Source organism: Charadrius vociferus, unplaced genomic scaffold (assembly GCF_000708025.1).
Source record: "Charadrius vociferus isolate BGI_N301 unplaced genomic scaffold, ASM70802v2 scaffold136, whole genome shotgun sequence".
NCBI lineage: Eukaryota > Metazoa > Chordata > Aves > Charadriiformes > Charadriidae > Charadrius > Charadrius vociferus.
Genome location: NW_009648960.1, coordinates 3,641,573 through 3,659,361, shown reverse-complemented (window position 1 = coordinate 3,659,361; position 17,789 = coordinate 3,641,573). Strand labels below are relative to the sequence as shown.

At 44.2% G+C, this 17,789-nt stretch overlaps 1 protein-coding gene across 1 annotated transcript in view; it reads left to right on the top strand.

Moving 5' to 3' along the window:
• The first annotated feature begins 242 nt into the window (after nt 1–242).
• The window catches only part of CPS1 (carbamoyl-phosphate synthase 1, mitochondrial), a 99,110-nt gene continuing 81,563 nt past the window's right edge, over nt 243–17,789 (top strand). Inside the window, exons 1-5 of the mRNA XM_009887599.1 lie at nt 243–365; nt 10,833–10,942; nt 14,981–15,125; nt 16,214–16,303; nt 17,026–17,082. Coding sequence (XP_009885901.1) covers nt 243–365; nt 10,833–10,942; nt 14,981–15,125; nt 16,214–16,303; nt 17,026–17,082 — 525 coding nt within the window. The remainder of the gene's footprint in view (nt 366–10,832; nt 10,943–14,980; nt 15,126–16,213; nt 16,304–17,025; nt 17,083–17,789) is intronic.

Here is a 17,789-nt window from a genome sequence, read left to right as displayed (position 1 = left end):
CCCCTCCAAGGAGGGGCAGGAGGAGGTGGGGCTGCACCAGAGACTTTTAATGACAGACTAAATGGGAAGGTGTAGGGCAGCACTGTACAGTCAGCCCAGTGCACCCGCTGTGTCTCGGTTGTCTTCCCCTGTAGTCTGGAAGAGTATATTTTCTGCGCCAAATCTTGAAGAAATACATACAAGCAGATTTTTGTTTTGTCTTGTTTTCTTTAAACTTTAGTTACCGATCAGCAACTTTCAAGATGACAAGAATTTTGACAGCTTGCAAAGTGGTGAAGACTTTGAAAGGCAGATTGGAGTTTTGCAATGTGTCTGCTGATCACCGGAATTTCTCAAGGACTGGTACCAGGTTATTGAGCATCAAGGTAACAGTAACTGATCTACTGTGGTTTAATAGATGTGTTTGGCATGCTGAGAGATAGCTCACTGCAGATAACAGGGCTTACCTAGACATATAAAATTGAACTAAAGGAGATTTGTCTGAACCCTAAGCAAGGGGGTTGCTTGACTAAATGGTTTTATTAGCTAAGCAAACACACTTTTGGTGTAGTCTGGAATGGAAATTACAGGGTAAATTGCACCAAAAGGTGGAAGTTCAGGGTTTCAGTTAATTATTATATGATATTTTTGTTAGAAACACCCCACCCTTCTATAGGCCTGATAGCTAACAAAGCAGGTATTTCAGTCCATATGAGAGTGAATCAACTAGATATTTAAAAACATGCATCACTTGAAGCATGTGATTAATCCTATTGGATCCACAAGGGATCCATTTTCAATGTATTGAAAACCATGATGGCTCTGAGATTATTCAGAGATGTAGACAACTCTTTGTGAATGCATCAGTGTATCAGCTCTTGATTTACTGGGGTTGGAACCCCTTAGTTCACTTCCCCAACTTTCTTCTGCTCTGTTGTTACAAGAGATGCATTTGACCAGCTTTGCTAGTGTAACTTGGGCAGTTGCGGCAGAGCACAGTGGTGAAATGGGACTTCCCATGTGAATTCTGCAGCACTGGCAGCGTTTTGTCATCATGCACTTTGCATTGAAAACGGACTCTTGCATGTGTATCCTGTTGAATCAACAGTGTAATAGAATTGTCAGCTGGAGGAGTGATGTTTCAGTGTTAGTGGAGAAGAGCTCTAAGGGACTTGGGCTGGGGGTACCCAGTAGATGCTGCCTTACCTGGCAGGGTGGAGTAGAGGGCTGATCAGTATCATTTCTGTCCACTGAGGACTAGGGTTTCTCTTACCTGTCCTGCAGCCAATGATTTTTCAGGAGGTCTCTGAGCTCCTCGCAATAGACCCATTACTTTTAAAACAAAAATTGGATGCAGAGAAAAACTGGATGAAGAAAGAAGCATCACTATTTTCATCCCTTCCTTCAGCATGCGAGTTCTCAGTTTAGTTTTGTCTCAACTGCACTTAAAAACAGAGCCTGTGTTGTGAATAGCATTCTCGCCAATAGACCTGTCTTCTTGTCGAGAGTGTGCAGCAGACATGAACTGTTACCTTGTTCACTGTCTTAAAACACAGCACAGTATTCTTCCTTCCAGAAGATTGATCCTGACTTTGCAATCAGATGTGACTTAGGAGGAAGTTGTTCCTCCTTGTGATGACAACAGGAGTCCTCCTTGTGAATTAGGAAGCCATCATGTTTACCAGTTTCCACAGCTGCACTACCTGAAGAGGAAATAGGGCTTTGACATGAGGAGCCAGTTCCTTGGTTGTTCCTCAGGCTGGTGAAGCTATGTTGGTTTGACACTGACCACACATTGTAACTATGTCAGAGGCCTCAGGTGGGGCAGTCCCATCTCTCATGTCTTCCAGGGCAGGTGCCAGATTCTGTTGTTCCATTTTGAAATCTCAGCACTGGGCTAGGAAGCGTCTCTTGGTGTGACAGAGCAAATTGCGACACAGTTTGAACAACCTCTTCTCTTTGGGCTTTGTGCTTCAAATTGAAATGGGATAGGAAAAAATCGAGACAATTTTACTGCCAGTATTGCTGGATGAGTGGAACTTGTGAATGCACTAAGAGATTCTGTTGGCAAATGTTACAGTACCTAGAGGATAGGAGCCCAGTATTCATACTTGTCCACTTGGTTTATGACTGGTGATGGCCTGTAGCGTCAGTATGGTGATGCTGTGTATTGTAGAACAGGAGTCTGTGCAGGTACACTTAAGTCACTAGGGCTTTAGAAACCGTCAAGCCAACTAAGCAGGACTGAGGAGTTCTGTTGGAATGCCATCCTTGCTTGTCTCTATTGCCTCTGATACCTCTCTTGCTTTTTGGAGCTGGTTCAGTTATTTCTGCCATGCTCTGCAGATTACAGCAGTTGAAGGCTTGTGATGAAAAGTGAGTTCAAAGACACATTAGTCTGTGGTTATAAGTTTGCTGCCATAAAAAGTGTCTGCTGGTGGTAAAGCTTTGTAGCCCATGGTTATGATTGCTGGTTGAGCTTTTCATGAAAAACCATCTTTCTTTACACATTCCCGGATAATTCTGGTATTCACCTGTAGCTGACTGGATCTGATGCATTCTTATACTAATGGATTAGCATCTAAAGTTTGGATTTGTCATCTTAAATGACAGATTGATGGTGTCACTCATTCAAGGACTGCACAGTGACAGACCTACAAGGTCATATCTCATAATGCTGAGGCATCCAATTAAGAAGTTTCATGCTCATGGAAAACTGCTACCCTGCTCTGATGTAGTACCAGCTGTTCTAGCATCTACCTAATGCTGTACTTGTAAAGCTAAAGAGTGATTGCTTAAAGCCAACATCACCAATGCTGAAGGCAAGGAGAACGAATACCTGTTAAGAAAGCAATGCCAAGTGAAACCCTTGGGAGCTATTTTAACCTCAGCTCCAGAAATTGCAAATACACCTCAGAATGAATTGGAGCCTCTTTTTGTTTCAAAGTATATGACAGGGCCTACCATAGGGCAGCCAAGACCTACTGTGCATCTGCAGTGCTGAGTCCAGTGGAGCATTTGTACTTGCACTGTGACTAGCTGGCTCACCACAAGGTGTGGTGCTAGCCGGCCAGCCCCAGAAGTCTCTTTCTGACATACATTATGTGACATCTTCTGCCTTGGCATTGACACCGGGGAAAAAGCTGTTTCCTTATTAGACTTGATTATTTGAGTTCAATACCTACAAGAGTTTGTGCTGTCAGAGTGGGTGCTTGAACTCATGGAGAGTAAGAAGGCTGATATCTAGTGTAGTTTGGGAGCCTGTAGCTCTTGAGATCTCAGCTCGGATTTTTAACACCACCTTTGCAAGGGGCCACATGTTTCAATTCAGAATCTGGAGTACAAAACCTTGAACCTTTCCTGGTCTGGGGCTTTTGCTTTAAGGCAGCATCAGGCTTATACACTTTTTTTCCATGGGACATACAGAAGCAGAGGTGGAAGAGACTCTCTCCTATACATAAGCAGCAGTAAAGCAGCAGGCCTGAGGGAAAATTTAAGGATAAGTGGTCCTAAAAATTCGATTGATTGCATAGCTTTGCGTCAAAGTGTGAAAATTAACTGTAGCTGTGAAACAAGTGACCAAGTAGTGACTTATGACTGGGTTTAGTGTTCCAACCATCATTAGGGGTAATGGATATTTGTAAGAAGTTTGAAGAAAGAGTGAAATGCGAGGTAATTAAGGTGTGTGGGCTAATGGCAGAATAGGTAATGATCTCGTTCTCCCATTATTGCAGGCTTAAATGAGCGTTTAGTTGCCTTTTATTGCTTTTTCTCAGTGGGATATTTTAGGGAGCATAACAAAATACAATGAAAACATGTTTCTAACTTATGTATAAGCTAAGTAAAGTATTAGAGAGCATGAGGGAAATGTGGTAGTTTTAGTAGAGTGCCTACTAATTCTCCCAAGACTGTCTTCTGTACAGTGAAACTCAGTGTATGTGGGGAAACACCATTGTAGGTGCACAGTCTGAGATGTGGGGAATCACAGGTCTGTATTTCCCTATTGCATCCTATCCTTCGGTTCTAAAGGAGAGATGGAGCATCCACGGGTGAAAGAAGGGCACAGAGAGCAGATCGGAGAGCCCTGGGAGCTCTCTGTAGGGGTGCTTAGCATCACTGGTTTCAGGGTAATCAAACTTCTTTATAATACAGGAATGGGCAGAGAGACTGCAGCTCAAGGCTTGTATCTTTTAATGCTCATCTGAGGCCAATGTAGTTAAATGGGGATGTAAAGAGTAGTGCAAGCAATAAATAGGTGGCTTGTAACAGTATAGCTGGCTGAGTAAGGAGAAGATTGGGAGAGCTATAAAAACCACCAGGAGCAAGCTAAAAATATAGTTAGAAATGAGAGGGAGAGGAGGAAAATTTTTGAACCCTGGCTTCAGAAACTATTTCAGCTTATTCTAAAAGGGGTCTTCAAATACATTTTGAGGCAGGTGGAAGGTAACTGAGAAGATGACTGCATGGGAAGCAGAGATGGGTGAGGAGGTGAAAGATCAGTCACAAGCTACTCCACTCCTCTCCCTCTGGAGGTAAAAGTAAAGGGGAGGTAAAACTGGGCCTGTTCCCCTAGAGATAGGGGGAACTTAGTGAGCTGCTGCTGCTGGGGAGAAGAGGTGCTCATTTCCTTGGGTGCTCACTGACTCCTGCTAGCTGCCTCACCTGTCTTGGATCCCCTTCTTCCTTTGACTTTTGTCATGAACAAATATGTGTGGCATTGTTGTGAACAGACTTAAGAAAAGTTCAAGTTGAGCCTTAAGAAGAGTTCAAGTTGTAGGAGCTGTGACTTTTCCACCATGGTACCTGTGTTGTGTTTCTGGCTTTGCTTTCTCTTTGGCTTGGATGGTAAAGGAACTAATCCAAAGTTTCTCCCTAAAGTTAGCGTAAGTGTGAGTCGTCTTTGGTGTATCCCAAGACACCGGCCTAGCTTTTGATTAATTTTTTTTATTCCTGCCTTTTCTTCTTCTCTTAATTTTAGCCAGAAGCAAATGTGCTAAAATAAAATTATATATATATAAAAAGACTGGCAAAAGAAGTCTTGACTGTTAGCAATGTCCAGATAGATTTTCAGCCTGTGATGGCATAGTACTCACAAGAAGAGACATTTTTCTATCAAAGAGAAAACTCCTCCTTTGTTGCTGGTTATTTGGTCTTGAGAGAGTGGATGTAGCACAGTCCTGGCAGCGGCTTTCTACTGTAAAAGAAATCTGGTGGCTTTTGGCTTCTGCACATCTGATATGTTGGCTGTTATGTAGCCAGACAGATTTGTGTGCCGAGAAATGTGGCAGAGCCTGTTGTGCTGCGTGGAATCATGGCTGCATGGAATCATGTTTTATCATCGTACTGGAGGCAAATAAACCGGCCTGCACCGAAATTGAGTTCCAACTGTGTTCTTGCCATACATAAGTGCCCATCCTGGCCTCAGTACTCACCATACTCATAGTTTTTCATCAGGCTGGCGTTCAGGGTTCAACTTGGCCTTGCCAAGACAAACTGAGAGATTTCTTTGGAGGGGAAAAACTTGACTGCCTTGACTAGTTACTCTGTGAGGCAAGTGAAAAAGAGGAAAAATTACCTGTTCACTTCCCAGTACAGGGGTTTATAGCAGACACACTTCAAAAAAGAAATTGTACTGCAGATCTTTTGAGATTTTGCAGGTCTTTGTCATTCATCCTGTAGATGGGAAGGGCTGCTAGAGCAGGGAGCTAACTGGAACTAAATTAATCTGAGTTTTTTTCTTTCTTTCTTTTTTGTAACTGCTACAGTGCTTTGGTTAATTCATGTGTTAAGTGCTTAGTGAGTGCTACCTGAACTAGTTAACTCTTCAAGTTGCTTTGACAAAATGCACAAAAGCTAGTAATACCGCAGCAACAGCATGACCCTCTCTGTTAGCCATCTCCATCCTCAAAGCTATGCAAGAGCCCTGCAGCCTCTCTGGAGCCCAGGGAGCTCTGCTAAAGGTAAAGCTACTGGTGTGTAGGAAGGAGAAATCAGATTGAAAATGGTGTGTCTCACACTGGGGGTGTGTGTGTAGAAACATTTTAGTTGAGACTACGACAGAGATATATCCGAGACTACATGGAGATGCTTCTGAGAAGGGTGGAGACAAAAGGACTTCACGGAAGCTCTGGGGGTTTTGTTTATTTCTTGCTTGTTGTTTTTCCGAAAGTGAAAATCTCTCCCAACTAATCCCTGATTGAGCCAACTGGCCTTCTTTATAGCCTGTAAATCACTTTTCACATTAAAAACAAAACTGAAAAGACAAGGTAGGCTTTCAGCTTAGGGATATGGTAACACCTCCGCTGGAAATGTAAGCAAGAATAATTGCTTCTAGAATGATCAACAAACAAACCAACCACTTAATTAAGAATAATAAATCAAGTAAGGGAGGGAAACATTTGAACATCTATCCCTTGCTATAGCTGAACTTGCAGGCAGGTTATGATTGCTCAGGGACATTCTTCTGCATTACTTGAACACTGTGTAGGGGCTCTAATAGTACAATGGGGGCTTCAGTTCAACAGAAATTACTTCTGTGCTGGTCTGGTGTGTAGAAAGGCAGGTGGTCTGTGGTGAGGGAAAGACATGCAGATTCCTGTCAAGTACTACAGAATCATAGAATCATTTTTGTTGGAAAGGACCTTTAAGATCATTGAGTCCAACCATTAACCTAGCACTGCCAAGACCACCTTTAAACCATGCCCCTAAGTGCCACATCTACATGTGTTTTAAATACCTGCAGGGATGTGAACTCAACCACTTCCCTGGGCAAACTCACTATAGTGAGGGTGAAGCTCTAAAGGTCACAGTGATTGCTCTGGATTTTGATGGATCTTAACTTTTCTGGGCATTCCACAGTTGTGGACTTTAATGCCTGGAGGATTCTCCCAGGCTGTGTTTGCAGTTGAGACTGGGATTCAGGCAATTACCCCATCTTGTTCCAACAAGTGGTAGGACTTGCTTGAACTGGAGCTGATATTTAGGTGGATTCAAATAAGTGCCTGCTGGGTGAAAAGATCCATCTCTTGAAACCAAGGCTGAGAGAAACTGGCTCCTACGATCAGTCTCGTATGTCGGCAGTGTGGGATGGGTTTTCAGCAGGCTTCAGAAAGGGCAGAGGTCCTGTCCAAAGCCCAGTCTGAGGCATCCAAGCAACCTCTGTGCTTTGTAATGTTTTCAGTGTGAGGCAGCTTTCTGTAATGAGAGTCTTAGTGAGATTAGGGAGCTGATCAAACTGTAATTTTGGGGGGGCTAAATCTAGGGGATTTAACCACAAACCCTATATTTATAAGGGAGGGAGGGGGCGGGGATTTTGGTGTTGCTAACTATCCCATCCAATGGGGTGGGAAGGTTCAGAAAATGATGGCTAAACCTTTTGAGAATGACTGGATGTTTGACATTAATGAGGAAAAAATGCAAAGCTAAAAGCATCCCAGATGCACAGAATTCAATTACTTGGCAGTGCAGTTTGATTTTTAGTGTATTTTGCAGTACATTAGTAATTGATCTGTGCAGTATTTGTAACTGCAGAGGAGCTCTAGATGAATGTTTGCCATGATTGTTACAAAATGTTCAATGCTGGGAATGAAATTTCTCCTTTCTGTGATTGTTCATCTGATTTACTACTAATGGAAAGTAGCTCTCCTGCTCCTTTCTACAGCAAATTGATCTTGAGTCTTTTAAAAAAAAAAAAAAATTCCAGTAAGAGAAATTGTTCTGCAAAAACCCAATATGAAGTTAAATCATGGCAAGAGCTGCTACCCGGTGCACAAGCTTGGCACATCTCCTGTGGCACGGACCATTGGGGTTTTTGCACTGGGTCATTACTCTGTGACTGCAGGTTTGTGCCCAGGAGGCAGCTGTGCTTGGAGTCCAGAAGTGGAAATTTCTCAGGGCCCAAAAAGTTCATTGTCCAAATTATTTTAAGCCCAGAAATTCGTTGGCATCCACGTTTGCTCACTCTTTCACTTTCCCTGCATGTCATAGGTGATCCTACTGCCTGAAGGAGTCTCCCAACTCATTCTGTCATTTCTGTTGTGCATATCATAGAATGGTTTAGGTTGGAAGGGACCTTACAGATCATCTAGCTCAAACCCCTGTGCCGTGGGTAGGGACACCTCCCACTAGACCAGGCTGCTCAAAGCCCCAGCCAGCTTGGTCTTAAACACCTCCAGGGATGGAGCTTCCACAACTTCTCTGGGCAACGTGTTCCAGTGCCTCACCACCCTCACAGCAAAGAATTTCTTCCTGATATCTAATCTAAATCTACTCTATTCTAGTTTGAAGCCATTACCCCTTGTCCTATCACTACACGCCCTTGTAAAAAGTCTCTTTTCAGCTTTCTTGTAGGCCCCCTTCAGATACCAGAAGGCTGCTATAAGGTCTCCCTGGAGCCTTCTCTTCTCCAGGCTGAACAACCCCAACTGTCTCAGCCTGTCTTCATAGGACAGGTGCTCCACCCCTCTGATCATCATCCAACAGGTCCATATCCTTGCGCTGAGGACTGCAAAGTTGGATGCCGTACTCCAGGGGGGGTCTTACAAGAGCGGAGTTGAGGGATAAATCACCTCCCTTGACCTGCTGGCCACACTTCTTTTGATGCAGCCCATGATGCGGGTGGCTTTCTGGGCTGCGAGCACACATTGCTGGCTCATGTTGAGCTTCTCATCAACCAACATCCACAAGTCCTTCTCCTCAGGGCTGCTCTCAATCCATTCTCCACCCAGCCTGTATCTATGCTTGGGATTGCCCCGACCCAGGTGCAGGACCTTGCACTTGGCCTGGCTGAACTTCATGAGGTTCGCACAGACCCACCTCTCAAGCCTGTCAGGGTCCCTCTGGATGGTATTCTTTTCTTCCAGTGTGTTGACCATGCCATACAGCTTGGTGTCGTTGGCTAACTTGCTGAGGGTGCACTCAATCCCGCTGTCCGTGTCACTGACAAAGATATTAAACAGCACCAGTCCCAGTACTGACCCCTGAGGAACACCACTCGTCACTGGTTTCCACTTGGACATCAAGCCTTTAACTGCAGCCCTTTGAGTGCAGCCATCCAGCCAGTTCCTTATCCACTGAGTGGTCCATCCATCAAATTCATGTCTCTCCAGTTTAGAGACAAGGATGTTGTGTGGGACAGTGTCAAATGCTTTGCATAAGTCCAGGTAGGTGATGTCTGTTGCTCTTCCCTTATTCACCAACACTGTAACCCCGTTGTAGAAGGACACCAAATTTGTCAGACACAGTTTGCCTTTAGTGAAGCCATGTTGGCTGTTGCTGATCACCTCCTTCTTTTCCATGTGCCTTAGCATAGTTTCCAGGAGGATCTGCTCCATGATCTTGCCAGGCACAGAGGTGAGACTGACTGGCCTGTCGTTCCCGAGGTCTTCCTTTTTTCCATTTTTGAAAATAGGGGTTACATTTCCTCTTTTTCGGTCAGTGGGAACTTTGCCAGACTGACACGACTGTTCAAATATAATGGAAAACGGCTTGACAACTTCATTTGCCAGTTCCCTCAGGACCCGCAGATGGAATTCATCAGGTCCCATGGACTTGTGTACCTTCAGGTTTCTTACATGATCTTGTCCTTGATCTTCACCTGCAGTGGGTGGTTCTTCATTCTCCCAGCCTTTGCCTTCTGTGACTTGGGTGGTGTGGTTAAAGCCCTTGCCGGTGAAGACCAAGGCAAAAAAGTCATTGAGTATCACAGCCTTCTCCATATCCTGGGTGACCAGGTCTCCTGTTTTCTTATGGAGAGGGTCTACATCTTCCCTTGTCTTCCTTTTATTGACATACTTATAGGAGCTTTTCTGGTTGCCCCTGACGGCACTGGCTAGATTTACCTGTATCTGGGCTTTAGCTTTCCGAACCTGATCCCTGGCTGCTTGCACAGTTATATCTATACACACACATTATTTTTTTGGCAAAAGCTGGAGTTCCCAAGTGGTTTCCCGTGCAATTCCTAGACAGGCTAAGAAGGGTTTAGTTTCCAAATGAGGCAAAAGAGGGGGTGTTTAGTCTGGTATGTGCAAAGACCCAGCTGTGCCACTGAATCTCTTAACGACTTTTGCAAAAGTCCCTCTCTGTGTCCCATTTTCCTCAGCTGTAAAATAGTAATTAAGCCTGTAAGGGATCCCACAGTTAGTGTGCGACTCAGTTCTGATAAACCCTCTCTGAAAGAGGTGCGGTTTTATGGGAAGTTTTCCTCTAGGCTGCTTCTTCCATATCTACCTCTTCCAGGACAGCTTATACCTGTCCCTGAGGTAACAGACCACAAATGTCTGTCTGATCCACAAGTTCTCTCTTCTTGTGTCCTACAGTGGAATGGACTGGTATATTGAATTTTGCTGCCTGACACCAGTCCAACTAAGCATACACTTATTTTTAGCGGCTTAGCTGTGCAGTTGCAACAGAAATTAAGCACCTATCAAAGGTCACAGCTGGATGAGAGCCAGCATACTCAGCAGCAATCCTTGAGCAAACATTGAGGAGAGAGGCGATCCTTTCCCTGCAGAGTTACAATATTGGTTAATTGCAAGATACAATGGGTGGAAGAAATGAAGGAAGTGATATGGAAGGAGCAAGGGTGATCCCACAATAATAGCAGCACATGCTCTGCTTGTGGTGGTTTGCCAGCTGTGGTGGTTTGCCAGCTGTGTTGCCCTCATTAGGAGCACAATGTTTCCTAAGTGTTAGAAAGAAAAAGAGCATTAGGAGACTAGTAAAAGAGTGGCAGGGGGGAATGGGAGAGGGGCAGGAATACTTACAGTGTGAGAAGCAGGTGTCCTAGGTGTTACCTGTATAAACATCAAGCCTTTTTCTCCTGTCTTTGAGTCTCTTCGTGTGCTTCTCTTTAGGCGCAGACAGCGAACTTGGTGCTGGAAGATGGGACGAAGATGAGGGGCTATTCTTTTGGCTATCCGTCCTCCACAGCAGGGGAAGTCATATTCAACACTGGTCTTTCTGGGTAAGGCAAAAGCAAATGAGACCACCAAAACTTCTCTGGGAGCTTGTTAAAGTGTGAAAGGTTCTTTTTCCAAGCTTGGGGGGTCCTGGTCCAAGCATGTAGTGTATAAGAAAACACTGTAGTCCAGGGATACAGAGAGAGAGATAGTTAATGAAGAGACTTCAGGCAGTCCTCTTGTGTTATAGCATTTGTGGTGATAAGCAACTTTAAAGACTGATATAACTAACCATGATAGTGAAGTATGTACGGATCTGATCACTTCCCATTGAAAAGCAGCCATTGCTGAGTCAGAGCAGAGGAGCTGTTATTGTTCTCTCTCCATTGCCCTGATCAAATACAGAGGTTTGAAGCATCTGCAGCCTTCTAGGTAATGGAACTTGGCTTCTGAGTGCAAACTTTTTGAATCCCGAGGTTCCCACATTGGTCACCTATATGATCCATCCCTTATGACATTCGTTGGCTCATACCACAGTTAAGGATGCATTTAAACTCTGAGGGCAGGATCAGATTCATGCCTAACCTAGTGTGACTCTCTGCCCTCTTGAGTGGTAGAAGCCAGTGGCTGGCTTTGGGTGGCAGCAAACTGCTGCCAGTGCTTTTGTTGAACTACTTGAGCAGAGAAAATCTGCCCAGAGCAATGAGCTTTTGGCCAGCAGAGGAACATATCCCTCGGGAGGTGTGACAGCTCTGAGACTGTTGGTGCTTGAGCTTTTTCTGCAGTCATTCATAGCTGTCTTTGCCCAGCTGCCTTGCATTCCCCCCAGTTCTGCTGTCCTTTGGAGAAACCAATACTCACAGGATGAGTTTTTAAATTATCTCATTGGTGAGAATGTTAAATTGCTGCAGAGGGGAATCTGTTTGCAAAGTTTTGCATTAGGAGGCAATTATTTAAGTATTTTGACAGCACTAATTACTGGCTGTGTTAATATACCTGCCAACAAGCAACTGTTTAATATAGATCAGAATGATGGAGGGCACCAGAGTTCTCTTCTCGGTGATAGATTATGGGCAATAAATCTTGTCACATCACAAAAGTCAAGGAGGACCTGATGGATTAATTTCCTCTCCACATGTTACTGTGGCAGCAGAAGCTGTGTTTGCTCATTTTCTAGTGATTTGGAGAGGATGCCTGTGAAAAAGAGATCTCTTCTGTGCTGGGGAGCACATGGGCATGGAGGGAACATTCGAAAATGTAAGGTGTTATCCTCAGAGCACTCTCCAGGAACACGACCTTGATTGATTTGGAGAAGAGAAAGATAAGAGTTTGCAGCATTTTTGCGGATCATAAAAGTGAGATTTGCTACCAGTCCAAGGATTGCTGTCCATTGAAAGAAACCCTGTAGCTCAGCCTAGTGCTCTTGAGCACAGGGATCAAGACTTTGTGTATCCAGAGAAACCCAGCTACCTCTTTTCATTGACACAGTAAGAGGCTAAGTGCCTGTGTGAAGGAGGTGCCCAGGGTTGGGGCCTTTTACAGGCTGTTTGGACACATAGCAATTTGTCAGTCTAGGGGAGCAAGAGGCTAGTATGGGGCTGATTTTTGCAATGGATGCTGTGAAGCCTCAGGCCACTGCTTTCTGTGAAGTGGATGTTTCTAGACCTGTGTGGGGTCAGCATGGGCTCTGTGCTGGGATGATTAATATGCTGCTCTGCACCTTGTCTCCTCTTCTGGACTCCCACGTTCTGATTCATGTCATAGAATGGGGAGGCAAAACACTGTATGTGCATACAGCTTTCAGGCTTGAAGTAACTAAAGCTGAATGAAATGTTGTCATATTATGCTAGAATAGAGGGCAGAGAGCACTGTTTTGGGGGTGGAATGTTGAATTTTCGTTAGAAAAGCATGAGGATGAACTTTTCACGAACATTTGCTCAAGAAAAATTAATCCTAGCACTGCAGCCATCTGTTTGGTGTAGGAAACAAAGAGAAAGACAGGAGATTTCCAATTAAGAAAGAAGAATTACAACCCATAAAATGTCCCCATGTTTGAAACAGCTCAGTAAATGCATTTGCCTCCAGTAAGTCTGCATGTGTTTCCAATGATATTCTAGTGAGAGAACTGATGGACGGGAATTTACTGAAATCAGGCAGGGCTTTGGGCAGGCACAGCAAGGATTGGACCTTGCAGCATCTTTGGAGCTTGTGCTCCCATCTGCTCCTCAGTGCTCCACAAGGCATTGTGCCTGCTTAAAGGGCATGGCATCTCAGTGCAGAGCTGTGTCTTCATTCCCCAGCCAAACCCAATGGCTCTCTGTCCTCGTTTGCTGATTACAAATAACATGCAAAGGTTAATTACGTTAGCTTTGTCATTAACAAAGAGTCTTTTGGAAGCATAACCAATTGACTCAGAAGGAGACAGCAATGCCAAATGTGCACATGCCATGCACTTAGTGCAGTTCTGTGATCACACTGCACTTTGTGTGGCTGTTTACCTGCAGCAGGAAATATAGATTTGAACAGCAGGAGAGGCTTACCTGAAAATATTTCATGGCCATTGTTCATTTGACATGTAATTTCTCAGAGTTGGCTGGTGTGTTGCGTTGTCTATATCTTCCTGCAACCATTCCAGGTTTTGTGAAGAGTTTCCCAATGTTTGGCAATTAATCTTCTGGCAGGAAGTCCGAAGTTCCATAAAAATGTCTCTTGCGACTTGCTGATATCTGGTAGATGGCTGGAGTTGCCAATTATGTATTGTTTAAACAATGATGACAATAATAAATTATATTTTGTATAGGACAGATTCATCCTGAAGTGTCTTTCTGCATTTGGCTAAGTATTTGTTTGGATAACTTCATCTGCAGCTAAATTACAGCTGCTTTTGGGTTGAAAGACAGCAATTGTTTAATGGATTGCTGCGACAGTATGCTACGGTATAAGGGAGAAAGTGAAGGACTGCACGTTAATTTAGCTGAAGAACAGGAGCATGGGCATGTAGACAATGTTTACCCTGTCCCCCTCTTTGGGGTTGAAAGTGAAACTGGATCTACTGGATCCAGAGCTGATACTTTGCGAAATCCTAGGTTCGATCCTCCACTGCAGAAGAATGTTCCACCATACTTTTAGAACTATCTTTGCTGAGAAGGGTATTCAGGCAGGTGCTTGAATGAAGTTGCCATTCCTGGGACTTCTGCCTGGGCTAAAGATATAAGGACATGCTCTGGGGCCTTGTGACCAGGGTGGACTGCTGGATCCCAAAGCATTGCCTTCAACTTGCCTTCTTCAGAGATACACAAACCAACTTTGAAGCACTTAAGAGTCTTGTCAGGTGATAAGAAGAGAGGCCAGGCCTTTCCTGGGAGAAGCTGCAGAGTGGTACTGTGGTAGGGTTTGTTAACAGAGCAGGTAGGAGGGAGGAAACCAGAGTAGTAGTGAGGAATCACAAAGATGATTCATAGCTGCTTCTCTGATCCCCAGACAAAAAGATAGGCATAGATTTGTCTATCTGCTCCCCCCCAGAAAGGGCAGTTACAACCCTGAACATCTCAAAACCTGCAAGCTCCGGACTGGGGAAGTGACCAAGTCTGGGCAAACAGCTTTGTTGCCTGTGGGCTTTTCAGTTAGAGCTCTCTATTGCCACTGAGAGGAGCAAATTCTTACACTGCATTAGGGCAAGGAGACAGCACTACCCACATGGGGTGCCCCATGGGAATGACAAAGCCCCAGTTGTTATTGGTGGGTCAAATGATATGCCATGCACTTACTGCAGCTCTGTGATCGCTCTGCACTTTGTGTGGTAGTTTACCTTATGTTAAATCACAAGGAGTCTGAGTTTGTTAATAGTTCCTGTGCTTTTCTTAAACAAAACACGAGAAGCCAAAGCCTTTCCTTGTTTTTAGTGTCAAATGTTTAATCACAGGTGGCAAAGTCAGGGCAGATTCACAAATGTGTTTGCTTTTGTGCTGAGAATGCTTTCACGTGAATGCCATTTCTGTCTTTTTGTCATATGGGAATTCAGACCTGTCTTGTTTTCACTGGCTCTTTTGATTTCCTTTCATCTCTGGACCAATGTACTTTTCTTCTGTTGCTTCTTCATGTAGATACACCGAAGCCTTGACAGATCCCAGCTACAAAGGACAGATTCTTACATTGGCTAACCCCATAGTTGGGAATGGTGGTGTGCCCGACACAGCTGCTTTGGATGAAATGGGCCTCAGGAGGTTTCTGGAATCTGACGGGATCAAGGTAACAGTGGGAGGTGCAGAGCAGATGAAAGGGTGATGCTAGCAGCCTGAGTGTGCCTGGTTGTGCAAGAGTTTACTGGCACCCTCATAGAAGTTAGGAGGAATCAATGATACTCAGCCTTTCTTTTTCTTCTTCTGGATACCGTCCTTTAGAGGAATGGTGGCAAGAGATAATCCATCTTGCTTTGTATACCAGGCCACGTGCTGTCTGAAAGTGGTGTGTTTCCTATCAGTGAAACATATGCTACAGTTTTTGCGGACTGCTGTCCTGGATGTTTTTGGGTTTTTTTCTGCATTCGCTTCTGCCTCATATTTATCTGTGTTTGCCCAGGACTGGTTGGACAGACAGATCAAATGCCAGTGAGAGTGAGAAGTTGCTGTATTTTGAGACTTTTCTCTATATGCCTGTACTACCACCAAAAGGGGAGGTGACAGTTGTGTGGAGAAGGCCGTAGGTATTAGTGCAGGAACCACCACCCTGTGGTGACAGGAAATATTGACTAGGAGCAGGACTGTGTCTGTGTAGTGGTGGCAGTACTGAAAAATGAAACGAAAGCATGTAATTGCAGAACCAGTGAAATGCTTTGTCTGTCCTGAGACGAAATAACTCCTTTATAAGCTGTCTAACTAACCCCACTGGAAAATGGAATTGACTTTTGAAATGAAATACCATTTAAAAGTGAAAAGATTTCTTAAACAAAAAAAGAATCAAAAGAAAACATTTTTTATTGTTTTAAATTTTAATTTTCTTTCTAACGAGAAGTGTTTTTTCAGTTCAGTGCAATTTGAAGCTTTGGTTACCTGGAAGACACATTAATCTGTGAGTTTCCTAAGTAAAATGGCGCAGGTTCAATCATGACAGAGCACTGACGTCTTTACCCCTTTGCCAGGTACCTGTTCTGTGCCCTCTCCCTGTCAAGATGGAGGTTTGCTGTCTTTTCATTATGTAAGAGCAGCCACAGCGTGTCTGCCTAGCTTCATGTCCTGTCTGTGATATGGTTTGCAGTGGTTGAATAGTGAAAACTCAGAAGGTGCAGGGCAAGTACAGAGTGATCCTTCAGTGCCAAATGATATTTCTTCTCTCTGCAGGTTTCAGGTTTGCTGGTGCTGGATTACAGCAATGAGTACAGCCACTGGCAGGCTGCTAGGAGCCTGGGAGAGTGGTTGAGGGAAGAACAGGTGAGCAATCTAGGGGTAACTACATAATGAGAATGAACCTGTATGTGTGGGAACAGGGGAACGAGTTCCTGGTTTTGAGCTGGTAACCACTCTTCTCCTCTGATGTCTTCTCCAGTCTGTACCGGGCTCATTCGATGTTCTTTAGTTCTCTGATTCTTCATAAATTTCTCTTTTTCAGGGTGCAGTGGTACTTCCAAGATCTGTCCAGAGGAATGTTAATTAAATGGGGATGTTTGGTTCTCCATAAAAACAATACACATTAGATTATATTCTATTCTCTTGTCAAATGTTTCTGTTGTGCTGCTCCTAGTGGTTGCTACGGTTGTAACCTCACGAGATGTTGGCTGCCAGAACCCCTCTGACTTGAAGCCATGGGAGTCAAGGATGTGTCAGTAAACTGTCACTGACTTGTGACAACTGGGACGGTTAGATGCTCATAAGTAAGGCAAAATGGGGCTCAGAAATGAGGCACAAATTTGACACACAAGCTTTTTATTTTGTGCTTTTTAGTGCATAATCTAGATTTGACGAACTAAGCTATTTATGAGTGGGAATAGGGAGGAGAAGTGAAGAACTAGAAGTGAGGCAACCTTGGTAATAGTGCTGCTAAGAGCCAGAGCTCCTTAAACAAGGACATGTTCTCAGCAAAGTGATCTGGCTGCTGTCTTCCTCTGTCTTAGCTGCTTGTTCTCTAACTTATCCTTTTCTTTTGTTTTCTTCAGGTGCCTGCACTGTATGGGATTGATACCAGAATGCTGTCCAAATTAATTCGCGACAAGGTATGATCTGCTTCCCCTGGTCCAGTTGCATTAACCTCGCTATTGCTGGACCCTTTTACTAACAGTGCAGCAAGCCGGGGATATCAATGCTACTGCTGGGCTGTCTTGACCTCAGACGCTGCTCAAGTCCCTGTGCTCTTCCAAAGGCTCTGTCTCTTCTGTACAGCTGAGGCAATGCTCTGATCCCAGGGACCTCCCTCTCCTTGGCTGTGCTCTGGGTTTCCTGTTCTACATAAGCGAACCAGCACAGGCTGATGTAAATGAAAGGCCTCGGTAGCTGTGTCAGACTACTGTGTCAGACACAACAGGTAGTAGTGTCAACCACATGTTCCCTCAGATAGTAACAGTAAGAGAGAGCAACAACTCTGTGAGATATTGTGGATAATAGTTCACAGACAGCACCATCTTTGGTCAGTGGAAATTCTGCTTCTCAGAGACAAATAACCTAAGCTGTATTCCTAACTCAGGCTGGTTTTCTTTGGCTGAAGCTTGATACTGTTTTTAATAGTCATTACTTTTCTCTGGTTTCCAAGAGCTGACGATTGAAAGACACAAGCAGGGTTATGTTACCAAATGGAGGTTAATGTCAAGATACATTTCACACTGGCTAAAACAGTGATCAAAGCCGGTCTGAATGTAAATGCACCTTGGAGGATCTTCTTTTGTAATGGATTATTTGAAGCTGCTCTTTGCTTTAGGTGATCAGT